Source organism: Pan troglodytes, chromosome X (assembly GCF_028858775.2).
Source record: "Pan troglodytes isolate AG18354 chromosome X, NHGRI_mPanTro3-v2.0_pri, whole genome shotgun sequence".
Lineage (NCBI taxonomy): Eukaryota > Metazoa > Chordata > Mammalia > Primates > Hominidae > Pan > Pan troglodytes.
In genome coordinates this window covers 104,206,820-104,221,030 of record NC_072421.2, presented here as the reverse complement: position 1 = coordinate 104,221,030, position 14,211 = coordinate 104,206,820, and the positions used below count along the sequence as shown (strand labels likewise).

At 41.2% G+C, this 14,211-nt stretch overlaps 1 protein-coding gene across 2 annotated transcripts in view; it reads right to left on the bottom strand.

The window, feature by feature from the left end:
* The window catches only part of RNF128 (ring finger protein 128), a 102,545-nt gene that overhangs the window by 68,495 nt on the left and 19,839 nt on the right, over positions 1–14,211 (bottom strand). The window contains exon 1 of one of the 2 annotated variants that reach the window (XM_016944023.2): positions 395–1,123. The exons of the other annotated variant lie outside the window; for it this stretch is intronic. Coding sequence (XP_016799512.1) covers positions 395–878 — 484 coding nt within the window. The 5' untranslated portion in view covers positions 879–1,123. Of the gene's footprint in view, positions 1–394; positions 1,124–14,211 lie in introns of those variants that run through there. 2 annotated transcript variants of the gene reach the window in all.

The window sequence follows — 14,211 nt, the reverse complement described above, 5'->3', positions numbered from 1 at the left end:
TGAGGTTGTTAAAAAGCAGAGTGAGGAAGAGATTTCCAGGTGATCTCCTCGGTCATTTAAGACCCGATGCCTACCACCACTTAATCCAAGGCTAGACACCCTTGTGAAAAACCAGGAAAAGGGAACGCAAAGAGCTCAAACAGTCCTTGATTTGCCAGCCTCTGCATCCGGTTTGTTTTACCCTTTTCCACCAGAGAGGCAAATGAAGGATTTTTTTTGCCCAACACCCAGGCCTGGTGAATCTCGGGGAGGACCCTGCCCCACTCCGTGGGGACAGAAAGAGCACCCACTTTCCTTCGGAGCAAGGGGATAGGACGAGGAGGGCAATAAGGAAAATAAGAGAAACTGGCCATGGCAGAGGTCTGGAGGGGTGCAATCTAGTAGCTGGACTCACCCGGGTGAGACATGGGGATGACCTCATTGCGGGTCCCGGGGAAGTTAAAGATGACGGCTCCAGACGCCCCTCTCTCATAAGCCAGATGGATCTTGTCTGCGAAGGTGCAGCCCCCGCCGCGTTGGATGAGGGCCAACCAAGAGACTTGCACGGTGCTTCCCCAAACCGTGGGCACCGTGAAATTCGTGTGCGGGTTACAGGCGTTAAGCGCCCCGGGCCCGTCGGGCGGTACCAGGACCCCAGCCACAGGCTCCAGCGGCGAGTCCTGGCCGTACACGCCCTCCTCGCTCAGCTCCCACACCGTACGGTTCACTCCCGTGTGCGGAACCCGCCAGGACACGTTGAGGTACGCGGTCCACACTGCTTCAGCCCCCCGGGAACCGGGTGCCTGCGGACTCAGGGCCAGCAGGAAGCACCATGCCAGCAATCTGGAAAAGCCGCAGCCACCGCGGCAGGAGACCCCGGCCCCAGGCGGCGGCCCCATGGCGCGCGCGCTCCGCAGTTCCCTAGTGCCCCTGGCACGCGCCCTCCTAGCGCTTGGCAGGACCCTGGTCTTGAGCAGGTGCGCGCCAGGTGGGGAAGGAATGGAGTGAGACTGGGGAGCTGCGAGCTAGGTCGGAGCCAGGAGGCACGTAGCGTCAGCACACAGGTTGCCGCAGATGCAGCTCCTCGGAGCTCCAGTCTTCTCCGCTACCGCGGCTGCCGCGTCGGGCTCTGGGGCTTTAGCGTGAAGCTCCGCCCAGCCGACTGGGGGTAGAGGTGGCTGGGAGGGAGGAAAGGACACTGCGGGATCCGCCTCTTAAAAGGGTAACAGGATGGATCGATGTTAGAATAGGATCTGAGGCTGTGTGGCCAGGTGTGTCGCGTCGTTTTATAAAAAACGGACAGGCGAGGAACGATAAAGTCCGCAAACATAAAGCTTTCTGGCAGGATTCGAGTCGGTTTTGAATTGCAAGAATACATTTCTCCCTCCTAACATTTGCCTAAAGGACATTTCGGGCTTACGGTGCCAGAATGTGAAGTACAGTACTTCTAAAAAGCGCAGATCCAAAGGGTCTGAGTTGTAGTCAAGGGAATTTGGGTAGGGAAGGAATTTGAGTAGAATCAGGCTATTTACTGATTCTCTAGAGGGGGGAAGGGCAGGAAAAGTGCGCTGTTACCCTTTCTTACTGACTTCAAATGGCACCTTTCTCTTTCCCTGCTCCTAAGAAGCCTCATACATGTGTATTTCCTCACCGTTACCCTAGGTTTAATGTACCGCATCAGATGCCTCTTCTAAAACTAATTTTAGTCCTCACAAAAGAATGACTGTTTTCACACACCTCAGAACCAAGCCTTTCTTCTGCATTTTTCACAAACCTGACTTACCCAAGCGGATGTTCCTGCGCTATTCATGACCTTAACTACATAATCTTTCTCCATTTCCCACTAACTGAAAGGAGCCTGACTCGCCTAGGCGATTCACTCATGGCATTATTACATTACGATTTATCCTTGCTTAAGTATTCAATTTTTGTCTACCCTGTCAACTATTATATTTACTAGATGGTTAACAAATGAGCCTTGAATTAAGCTGAATTAATATACCTGCTGTCTGATAGTTATGAATAACTTTTGACCTTGGGGAACTTCCCTGTGGCTCAGTTTCCTCATCATCTGTAAAAGGGGGATAATAATTGCACCTACCTCACAGAGTTTTCAGATGATTAAATGAGTTAATACATGTAATAAAGCACTTAGAACAATGCTTAGCAATATAAAAAACACATGTTAAATATTAAAATTATTAAACAGGTTCAGAGACACAATTCTAAAATAATATTAAAGTTTTAATTTGAGGTAATATCAGAGAAAATGATGTTCAAGATGTTCAGTCTTAGCCACTTTTTCAGTTCAAATAAATACAGTCTACTTTATGCAGCTCAACGTTTGTTAAATTTCTGATCAATTACTCCCCTCAATCCCTGGCCCAGCATTTACTTAATCAATGTTATTTACAAAAATTAAGCATGGACCAATTCTGTACTTGATACTCTTATGGCTTGAGAGAAACCTAGAGGAAATTAACATCATATACCAAACAACACCTAGAACATAAATAAATGTGCAATTTTGTGAAACATATACTCTTAGGTATTGAAAAGGACTTTAGAGGTCAAAGTGGGTATATGAGACCAATAGCATGGTACCCCCAAATACTGATGGTAATCTCTGAGATAAAAATTACCTAGGGGAAAAATGGGTAGGACCAACCACCTCTGAGAAATGGTACAATTCCAGAAATTGTCTGATTTTGCTGGTGAAGAGCATTCAAAATTCAATTGATATTACCTGCATGACAGCCAACTATATTGTACTTTGAAGAAACAATGTGTTCAGAAGAAAGAAGGTATTTTATAGCTACAAAAATGAAGTTCAGAGAGACATTTATTAATGTTTGTCCATTCATTATTTTCTTAAATATTTGTTGTACATCTGCCATAAGCCATGGGCTGAGCATTGTGGTGCAAAATCAAATAAGACATCAACTCTCCTATCAAGAAGCTCATAAATTAGTTTTGATGGACGGACAAGTAAAATGGAAAGTGCAGTATAGAGTGATATATGTATATACTGTAAGCACTATGATGGAGATATGACAGGGTAGTAGTGGATAACAGAGAAGCACCTAACCCAGACTGAGAAGTAAGGAAAAGCTTCCCAGAGGAGGTTAGACCTGGGCTGAGTTTGAGACAGTTAACTTTTCTAGGCAGAAAACAACACAAGGAAAGGCATTGAAATATGAAAAAGAAGTGTTAGGAAGCTACAATTACTACAGGCCCAGTAAATGCAAAATGGTTGGAACCTAAAGTAACTGAGGGAGGGTGGTAACAGATCATGTTGGAGAGGTACATGGGGGCCAGTTCTTGAGAGTCCTTTGGGTAAAGCTAGGGAGTTTAGACTTTATCCAAAAACAAGGAGTAATATAATCAGGGTTTAATCAGGGAGTAATAGAATCAGATCTGAAGTTTAGAGATCCTTCTCTGTGGATAATAGATTGGAGGGAATAAGAATAGCAGCAGGGAGCCCATACAGAAGATGGTTGGCAGTGCTACAGGTGAGAGATGAAGGTGGCTTGGATAGACAGGTAGTGGACATGAAGAGAAGTGGGCAGAATGGGAATGTTCTTTGGCGGTAGAATCAACAGGACTTGGTTTGGGGGATGAAAGAGAAGGAGGAGTTAGAAATTACTCTGAGGTTTTTGACTTGGAAGACTAGATGACATTCAATCAGGGAATACAGGAGGAGGGTTTTAAATGTATAGAATGGGTAGAAGGAGAGATGAGTTCACTTTAGATATGTCGATTTTGAGGTGCCTATGATGTAACCAGGTAGAACTGTGTGATAGGCAGTTGAGTTTCTGATCACTGAACACCTACTAAGTGCAAAGCATGGGAGAGACAGGGGTGTAGAGAGACAAAAGAAACAGCCCTTGCCTTCAATGAGCTCATGGTCTAGTGAGACAATCAGAGAGATAAACTATCAATAACAGTACAGTGTAATATATGTTATGACTGAGAAAAGTATAAGGCGCTAGGGCAAGACAAGTGTGACTGAGTCTTTAAGTACAAATGGAGTGACCCAAGCAAAGAGAGTAAGGATTTTCAGGCACAGGCAAGAGTATATTATATGAGAACTCCAAAGAACATTCAGGGAACTAGCATTCAGTAGTTCGGTATGGTTGGGATATAAAGTTGCAAAGGTGGAGCCAAGGGAAGTGAAGCTAGTCAAATAACTTGTGACAGAACATGAAAAGTTTAGAAAATTATACATATATATATATATATATATATATATATATTTTAGACAGAGTTTTGCTCTTGTTGCCCAGGCTATAGTGCAATGGCATGATCTTGGCTCGCTGCAACCTCTGCCTCCCAGGTTTAAGCGATTCTCCTGCCTCAGCCTCCCAAGTAGCTGGAATTACAGGCGCGTGCCACCATGCCCGGCTAATTTTTATATTTTTAGTAGAGACGGGGTTTCACCATGTTGGCCAGGCCGGTCTCGAACTCCTGACCTCATGATCTGCCCACCTCGGCCTCCCAAAGTGCTGGGATTACAGGTGTGAGCCACCGCGCCAGGCCAGAAAATTATATTAAAGTGTACGGACTCAATATGCATGCACATGTGTATACACATACATAAAGCAAATATGGCAAAATGACAACAAGTGATAAATCTAGATGGTGGGTGTATGGGTGCTCATTGTACTTTTTTTTCTACTTTTCTTATACAGTATTTTAAACATTTTGTAATAATGAGTTTAAAATTGTGAATTTATATTGAAGTCAATGGAGCAAATGAATGGTGTGACCAGATTTGAACTTAAAGAGATCATATGGATTGTATGAGGACAAGACTGATGAAAAAGAGACTAGTGAGGAGGCCAATATCTCCAGAACTATTCTGGAGGTCTAGACACTTGTGGAATGGAGGTATCAGACTACCATAGCTTGATAACGTGAGTCATTAAAATCATCCTATGAACCCCCCTTGCTCTGAGTTCATCCTCACCAAGCAACCCTACTTATTATCAGTTAGCTCCTCATGTAAATATGCCTACAGGGAGATAATGTACTGATTAGCAAACACTAGTATCTGGTCCACTTGGAAGTTGTACTTCTCATTATAAATTAATCAATTGGCATTCTGGCTTATATATTGGTCTCTCGTGAATTTGGTTAAGTGTGAGTCAGTCCCCAGAAACCCAGTCTCTGGTTATACTACCAATCAAATTTCGAGGCTTACAAAGCTAAGAACCAGATTGTAGATCATGACTGCAACAAAGTACTTCCACTCTATGGAGACTTGCCTGGGTAACCCACTGGTTTTCCCCAACCATATTCCTCTATTTCACTGTGAGTTATTTTCTAACTACAACAGAGCCTTGCTACCAAGAGTGAGGTCTGTTGATCAGGAGCATCAGCATCATCAGGGAGCTGGTTAGAAATGCAGAATCACAGGTTCCACCCAGACCAACTGACTTGGAACCTGTCTTTTAACATGATCCCCAGGGGATCTGCATGTATATATGTTTGAGGAGCCCTAGGGTAGACTAGAGTATTCCTGACAGGTAGCTAGCATCCAGCATCTGCTTGAACACTCCCAGTGTCAGAGCTCACTACCTCACCAAGCATCCCATCCTGAGTAAGACTACACTTTTCTTGTTGGGAAGTTAATTTAAGTATAGTTTCACCCTGTTTCAGTCCTTCTTCTTCCTTCCACCCTCCTCTTCCCAACCCAGGCCCCCAGAGTTTCCATGCTACTCCCTGGCCATATCACTACTCCACCAGGACCTTTGCTCTGAGCAGTCCCCCTGTACCAGACTTCACCTTATATCTGACAAATCAAATTTACTAGTCCCAAATATATTCCCTCGGAGTCCTACTCTCCCTAAGACTAATAACAGCTACTGTTCATTGAGCATTTACTATATGTTTTACATGCATTATCTCATTTAATCCTCACAAGTATCTATTATTAACCACAGTTTTACAGAAGGGAAAACTGGCCCAGAGAGAATTACAGCAACCTGCCAAAACGCATATAGCTAGGAACAGAAGAAGGATTCCAATGCTGTTCTGACTCTTAAGTATTAATAGCTGATAATGACTTAACTATTTTCCCTCTGGAGAGTGCCATTCGCATTTGGATGTTGCTTTATACCAAAAAGAGAAAGTTCAAGTGAAATGTCTCTTGTATGCATTTCAGGCACTGTGACCATTGAGGGAGATATATATGGGCCAGGATATATGTGGGCCAGGAGCCTTTTTGAATTCTTCAAATCCTACCACAAAGGCCTACCCTGCTAAATATTTGTATCAGCAATACTAAACTGAAAGCTGCCCTGAGCACTTCACTATTTAATGATGAACCGATAAACAGAGCAGCATTCTGCAGGAGCAACAGCAGGGAACCATTGTGGCAGATTTAGTTTCCCATCACACCGACTCTATAGAGATGTTGAGATGTTTGATAGTGTTCAGCTTTTAATATGTTTGCAAGAAATGAGACACTATATCTGGCTTCTCACCATTAAATGAATGGCAAAGCACAACTTGGGACAAACGGTATCCTGGCATCTAAGTGATGCTGGATACACAGCTCGACAACATAGGTATAGAGAATGTGTAGACAAGGGATGACAATAAATCTCCACTCCAGGCAGCTGCTCTATGTAGATAGCAAGAAGAAAATGGTGGGTGTGTGGAGAGAAGAAGCAGTCAACAAAACAAAATGAAAAGCCAAAGCATGATGCCAACAGCATACTTCCAAATAACATAATGTCACTTGCAAATGAAGATTAAACCTCAGTCAGCTCAAGTTAGTATACAACCATTAGGAAACAGGGATTCTTTTTTTAAAGCAAAACTTTCATGCACCCAAAGAAAGGACAGAATTACAGAGAGTGGCTTTACAAACAGTAGATACGCTGTATCTAAAACTAAGAACAATCTTTTCATATCCATAACTTTAATAACTACCATTAAGAGCCTACTATGGGCCAGGTACTTTACATATATTAATGTTATCATTTGATTTTCACAACAGGTAATGATATCCTATTATAATTTACATTTTTTCAGATGAGGAAAATGAGACTCAGAAAAATGAAGTATCTTGCTGAAGGTCACACAGCTGGTAGGTGGTGGGGTTGGAATTCACACAGGGGTATGTATGACTCCAAATTCCATGCTGTTTTCATTCTGCTATACTACCTCTACACATACATAGGGAGAACATTATTACAAGGTGGAAAAAATGGGTGTTCTTCAGCCACACATTTTACCATGCTAAGAACCCCCTCACCAGAATCCTGCTGAGCAGCCCAGAAATCCTAGATAACAGAGATTATGAGGCCGGGTGTGGTGGCTCATGCCTGTAATCCCAGCATTTTGAGAGGCTGAGGCAGGAGAGTTGCTTGAGCCCAGGAGTTTGAGACCAGCCTGGGCAACATAGCGAGATCCTGTCTCTACAAAACATAAAAAATATATATTTTTAAATAAGAAAGAAAGAAATTGTGTTGGTGGAGGTCATTGCAGAAAACTTGAGCTAAATTGTATGCACTTGATTGCTACTGGGAGATCAAATTAGCTATCTTGAGTTTAGGGAGGTGATTGAGAGGATCACAGATTGCTGAGAAGGAGAGGGATAAAGAGTGGGGAAAGGCCCAAGGCATGGGGGCAAGTTGAGCAAGGGAGGTGCTGGAAGGAACTATGGAGATGAGTGGTCTTTACTCCCCACTCTGGTATTGGGCAAACCTACCTCGGAAACATCTTGTCTCATGCAGTCTCCTATCTTTCCTTTTCAGGTTTCCAGTAAGGTGAAGATTCCAAAAGAATTAAACCTGTGACCACAAGAGAATTTCTGTGTATCTTATTAAAGAAAGAAAAACAACTATTTGGGGAAAGTGGGAGAGGAAAATGTTTTTAATGAACTATGCCCTGCAAATATGACCACGTATTTGAGGTTCATTTCCAATCCATTCATCAGATCCAGTATGACACTCAGTATACTAGATCCACAGAATCCCCCCTATTTTAGTCTCTGTTCTTATTTTTAACTCTGCTGTTGACTGGTTATGTGACATTGAGGGAGTCTCTGTTTCTTCTTTCTCAACTAAAATAGCAATACTACTGGTAAAAAATTGAACAGATATATTTTGAATCACTTAATATTCCATTAGATGAAAGCCTAACAAATCAGATAGTATATCTAAAATAAATATCTATGATCTTGCCATTGCCTAGGACAAATGAGAGAAGAGCTGTAGAAGGAAGTGGACCTGTCAGGCATGGATAAAATCAGTTTAGTAAATTAGGGAGAAATTAAGTTATTAAAAGTGCCCATGGTCAGGTGCAGTGGCTCACCTCTGTAATCCCAGCACTTTGGGAGGCTAAGGCAGGTGGATCACCTGAGATCAGGAGTTTGAGACCAGCCTGGCCAACATGGCGAAACCCCGTTTCTACTAGAAATACAAAAATTAGCTGAGTGTGGTGGAGCACACCTGTAATCCCAGGTACTCGAGAGGCTGAGACAGGAGAATCACTTGAACCCGGGGGGGGAGGTTGAAGTGAGTTGAGATCATGCCACTGCACTCCAGCCAGGGCAACAGAGACTCTGTTTCAAAAAAAAAAAAATGCCCATGGGCAGTAATTTTTTTTTTAATCTACAGGCAATGGGATTCTTTTCTGATAGAAACCTAACTTGATAATTTCTAATAAGGCTGGGGCTCCTGAAAAAACAATTTATGAACAAACGTCCTTCTACTATAGTATGTAATCACAATCACCTATTAAGCTAAGACTTACCCTTTAGAAGTTAAAGTCTTCATGAGTGTGGGCAAAGGCTGCCTTTGTATTCCAAGGGGGCAAAGTCACAAATTCACAGCTGCCAACTATATGCATTAGGATTAGTGGCAGCTGCACAGGACTCAAACTTGATCAATAACTCGGAGTAAACAAGTATCTGGCAATAAGTGACCAGGTGCTAGCACGTAGTTGGGACAACTGAAATTGGCTGCCTTGCCACTCATGATTCACAGAATAAATAAGTTCTGTCACACCAGAATTAGACAAGTGTTACGGTTATGTTGGTAGCAGGAAACAGGCAAGGAACAAGCAGGCCTTCAACAATAAGGTATTTTATAGCTACAAAAATGACTTCGGTTTTGACTTCACCACAAATCATGCAGTATAAAGTACAAGAACTTTAATGGGGAAAAATACTAACGGGAACATCAAAAGGAAAAAAAGCCCAGATGCATTGAATCAGAGCACACCCTGGCATCTATAAAATCACATCTCCCTTAGCCGACAATCTTCCAATTAGCTGGGGGGTGGGGGGAGGTACATTTTTTCTAAGCTGTCTCTGTGTAGCTTTGGGTGCAGTTAACATCAAAATATTTTATCTTCTTCATAGTAAACTAGTTCAGACACAGAAATCTGTGACTGTTGAACATTCTGGATGCTGCCAACTCTAGAGCCACAGAAAGTCTTTTATCAGAGGCAAGGAAGTGGCTCAGCAATGTTTGATTTTCGAGAGGGGGAAAAAGAGGGCAGAAATTGAAACCCTGAAGCTCTTGTTTGTTTGAAGAAGAGGCTCATTAAGTTTATCTTCAATGATCCCACTAGTTCATTAAATGTCTTAATTTTCTTAGGTGATGATGGAGGTATTTAGAGACCTGATGAGAGCATATGTTTGGCCTCTATACAGTGTTTAGGGCATAGCTCCCTCCTGGTTTTAGGGCCTTCTATTGGTTAGATTTAAAACAGAATAAAAACTCTTCAGTACACACATTCCAGTAAGCAGGCTAACATGTGTCAGAGCTTTCAATATGCCCCATGTATGGCATTTTAGGCAGAGGTTTCCAAGTTCTAAGACAGAGGCAATAATCAATTGCTTAAGAGTAGTCTACTAAAGAGTAGATTTATACTGCCTGCTATTGTCCAGTTTGCAACAGAATCTTACCCTTGTCACTCATTGCAAGTTGTAATAGGTAACAGTGAATAAGTAAAGAATAGAAGACTTTCAATGAAACAGTATTGCTAGGGAAAAATGTGCTAGACGAATCCCACTTAATCTTTACATTAAGTATACAAATTAAGGAACAAAACATTTTTATCAACCTTAACCCTCTGGGATTTCTAACATAAAATTGTAAGCAGTAACTATCATTGGGCATAGAGGTATTATAATTTTCTATTTTGGAGTTTCAGTGATTTAAAATAAAATTCATCTGCTCTATTCATTAGAATAAACATTCTTAGAGCTTCTGCTGTCTACAAAGTCCTACAAATTTGCTGGGGAAGATAAAAACATGAATGCGACAAGGTCCCCCCATTAAAGATCTCAGTTAATAGGGTTAAACTGTATCAAGAAAAGATCTGTGGGTCCTCTCTTTGTTTTTACTTTCACATATCTAGATTATCAGCAATATAAGCTTTAATTGAAAGCACAGTCTGATCTCAATTGTCTACTACTGGAAAAGAGAAGTGATATTAATTTTTTTAGATTATTGTAAATAGCCTTCTAATTGATTTTAGTCTCTTCCCTATTCCAAATCATCCTTCATATTACAGCCAGATTATACTTTCTAAAACCTAGCTATGATTATGTCACTTTTCATTGCATATTGAATACAATATAAATTTCTTTTTTTTTTTTTTTTTTTTTTTGAGACGGAGTCTCGCTCTGTCGCCCAGGCTTGAGTGCAGTGAGGCGATCTCGGCTCACTGCGAGCTCCGCCTCCCGGGTCCACGCCATTCTCCTGCCTCAGCCTCATGAGTAGCTGGGACTACAGGCGCTCGCCACCACGCCAGGCTAATTTTTTTATATTTTTAGTAGAGACGGGGTTTCACCGTGCTAGCCAGGATGGTCTCGATCTCCTGACCTCGTGATCTGCCCGCCTCGGCCTCCCAAAGTGCTGGGATTACAAGCATGAGCCACCGTGCCCGGCAATATATAAATTTCTTAACCTGGAATTCTAGGCCTTCAACAATCTAAGTCAATCTGACCACTTCCTCCTTTACCTCTTCACTGTATTTTACACATAATATATATGGCATCTTTCATACTATATTACATTTATTTACTTACATGCCTATCTCCTTCATTAGAGACAGTTTCTTGAGAGAAGGGACCATGTATCTTTTTTGTAGCCACAGATCTTACTCTGGCACATCACTTGAAGTGCAAGTAAATGATTGGCAAGAATTTGAGGGCAGGCTATCTAGTTTGCTGCCTAGCTGGTATGATTTTTTCCTAACGTTTTTGTTAAGGTATAATTTACATAGAGTAAAATTCACCCTTTTTAGTATATGGTTATGTAAGTTTTTACAAATATATACAGTCATTTAACCACTACCATCACAGTCAAGATATAGAATGGTTTCATTACCACAAAAATTCCCTCATGCTATGCCTTTATAGTCAAAACCCCTTCCCACTTTTAATCCCTGATAACTACTCAGTTGTTTTCTTTCCCTATGGTTTTTGCCTTTTCTGGATTGTCATATACATGTAGCTTTTTGTGTCTGACTTCTTTCACTTAGCAAAATGCAGTTGAGATTCATCCATGTTATTGCGTTGGCGTGGTATTTAAACAAAAGAGTGGTCAGAGAGATAAGTGCTGTGAGGGAGTACAAAGTCCTGTGCTAGAATAGAGGCAGGAATGTTTGCCTCTGACTCAAGGAAGTAGGGGCTGTTTCATGGATAACAGCAGGACCTTGAGGGATAGGTGGGATTTTTGATGGACACAAATGGTGAGGGAAGGTATTTCAGTAGAGGATATAGCAGTAACAAAAGCTCAGAGTCAGGACAGAGCAGAGCAGATTTGGGAAACAGTATTTTCATTTGGCTAGAGTACAAGAGGAGGAGTAGTGGGAGATTGGGCAGAAAAGGTAGGTTAGGGCTTTGTTGACCTTGAATAACATATTTTGGAGTTGGTCTTGATTCACTGGGCAGTGGACTGTCATTGTAGGCTTTTTATTCAATCTCTTTTATGAGGAGAAGAGTAGTTTAGCCTGCAGGTAATTCTGTTGCCCTGCCTGAACTGTAGTAGACAGCTCTCTGTCCAGGTAGGTATACAACTTGGACTCCTAAAACAAGGCAACAAACTACATCTAAATATATCCAAAGCATACCAAGGACATAAAATATCTGCACTACAGATACTTGCTAGAAAATGCGTTCATGAAATTATTGAATCTGATACCTGCTAAAAGCTCTCTTTTATCTCCAGTTGTATTCTCTCAATTCTGTCTACAGTCAAGGTATCAGAAAGGCAAGTTTTGTTCCTGGATCCTATTTTCCTAGTCCTCCACAAAAACATCTTCACTGGGGTAAGAGTTAATGTTAGGGCATCTGTCTTAGCAGATAGCCAATTTAAAAAAATCCCCATTGAACAGCATTTCTTTCTTTTGTAAAACCATATTATCCACTGATTACTTGAATTCCTATGTAAAAAGAACTTTTTCCTATTTTGGATGCTTGTGTCTGATTATAAAAGACATGAATAAACATTTCACCAAAGAGGAAATACAGATGGAAAATAAGCACACGAAAAGATGTTAAATGTCATTAGCCATTAGGGAAATGCAAATTAAAATCACAGTGTGATATCACTGCATACCTACCAGAATGGCTAAAATTAAGAAAAATAATGTGTCTACACCAAATGTTGTTAAGGATGTGGAGAAGCTGGATCACACGTACATTTTTTTTTGGTGGGAATGTGAAATGGCACAGCCAATCTGGAAAACAGTCTGGCAGTTTCTTATAAAACTAACATCCAACTCACCAATTTCAGTCATGGACCTTTATCTCAGAAAAATGAAAAATTATATTCACAAAAAGCCATTCACAAATTTTCATAGCAACTTCACTCATAATTGCCAAATCTTGGAAACAACCTAAATATCCTTCAGTGAGTGAATGGTAAAACAAACTGTGGTACATCTATACCATGGAATATCACTTAGCAATAGAAAGAAAGGAGCTATTAATATATGCAACAATCTGGATGAATCTCCCGAGAATTATACTGAATGAAAAAAGCCAATCCCAAAAAGTTTACATACAATGAGATTCAATTTATACAACATTTTTTGAGGTGATAAAATTATACTAATAGCAGATTAGTGGTTGCCCAGAGTTAATAAGGGGTTACGGGGTGGAGGTCCTTTTGGCTATAAAGGGACAATATGAAGGAGCTCTGTTGCAATGGAATCGTTCTGAATCTTAACTGTGGTGATAGTCACATGAACCTACACATGTGATAAAATTGTGCAGAACATGCATATAATTGCATGTAAAACTAGTGAAATTCGAGTAAGGTGGGTGGATTGTATCAACTCCAATTTCCTGGTTCTGATATTGTACTATCGTTATACGAGGTGATACCACTGGGGGAAACTGGGTAAAGGGATGAAGGGTATACAGGATCTATTTCTTACAACTGCATGTAAATCTACATTTTTAAAAAATAAAAAGTTTTTCTTTTTTAAAAAAGAGGAATACATGTTGATTGTAGAATTGTATAATGCATTATTTGAATTCAACTTTAGGAAATTATTTTTGTTGAAGAATTTGCATATTTTCTTAAAACATAAAAAAAAATCACCGTGTTTCTAGTTTTAACTTTGTGTCAGGAAACATAAAGCCCATAGTACTCCTGCTATAGTAGTTCTTTTTTTTTTTTTGAGACGGAGTCTCACTCTGTCGCCCAGGCTGGAGTGCAGTGATGCCATCTCGGCTCACTGCAAGCTCCGCCTCCTGGGTTCACGCCATTCTCCCGCCTCAGCCTCCCCAGTAGCTGGGACTACTGGGGAGTGCCTGCCACCACCCGACTAATTTTTTTGTATTTTTAGTAGAGACGGGGTTTCACCATGTTAGCCAGGATGGTCTCGATCTCCTGACCTCTTGATCTGCCTGCCTCAGCCTCCCAAAGTGCTGGGATTACAGGCGTGAGCCACCGCGCCCGGCCTTGCTATAGTAGTTCTTAACCTTTCCGAGGTCAGAGTTACCTCTGAAAATTTGATGAAACCTAGGTACAAAATAAATCAACACACACAATTTTGTGCACAATTTCAAGGAGTTGTATGGACCTTATGAAAGTTATCCAACGACCCCATGTTCATGTTCATATACTGTTCAATATGGTAGCCAATAGGCTCATGTGGTTATTTACATTTTTTATATGAAAAATTCAGTTTTTCAGTTGCATTAACTATATTTCAAGCACTCAGTAGCCACAGATGGCTCGTGGCTACATATTC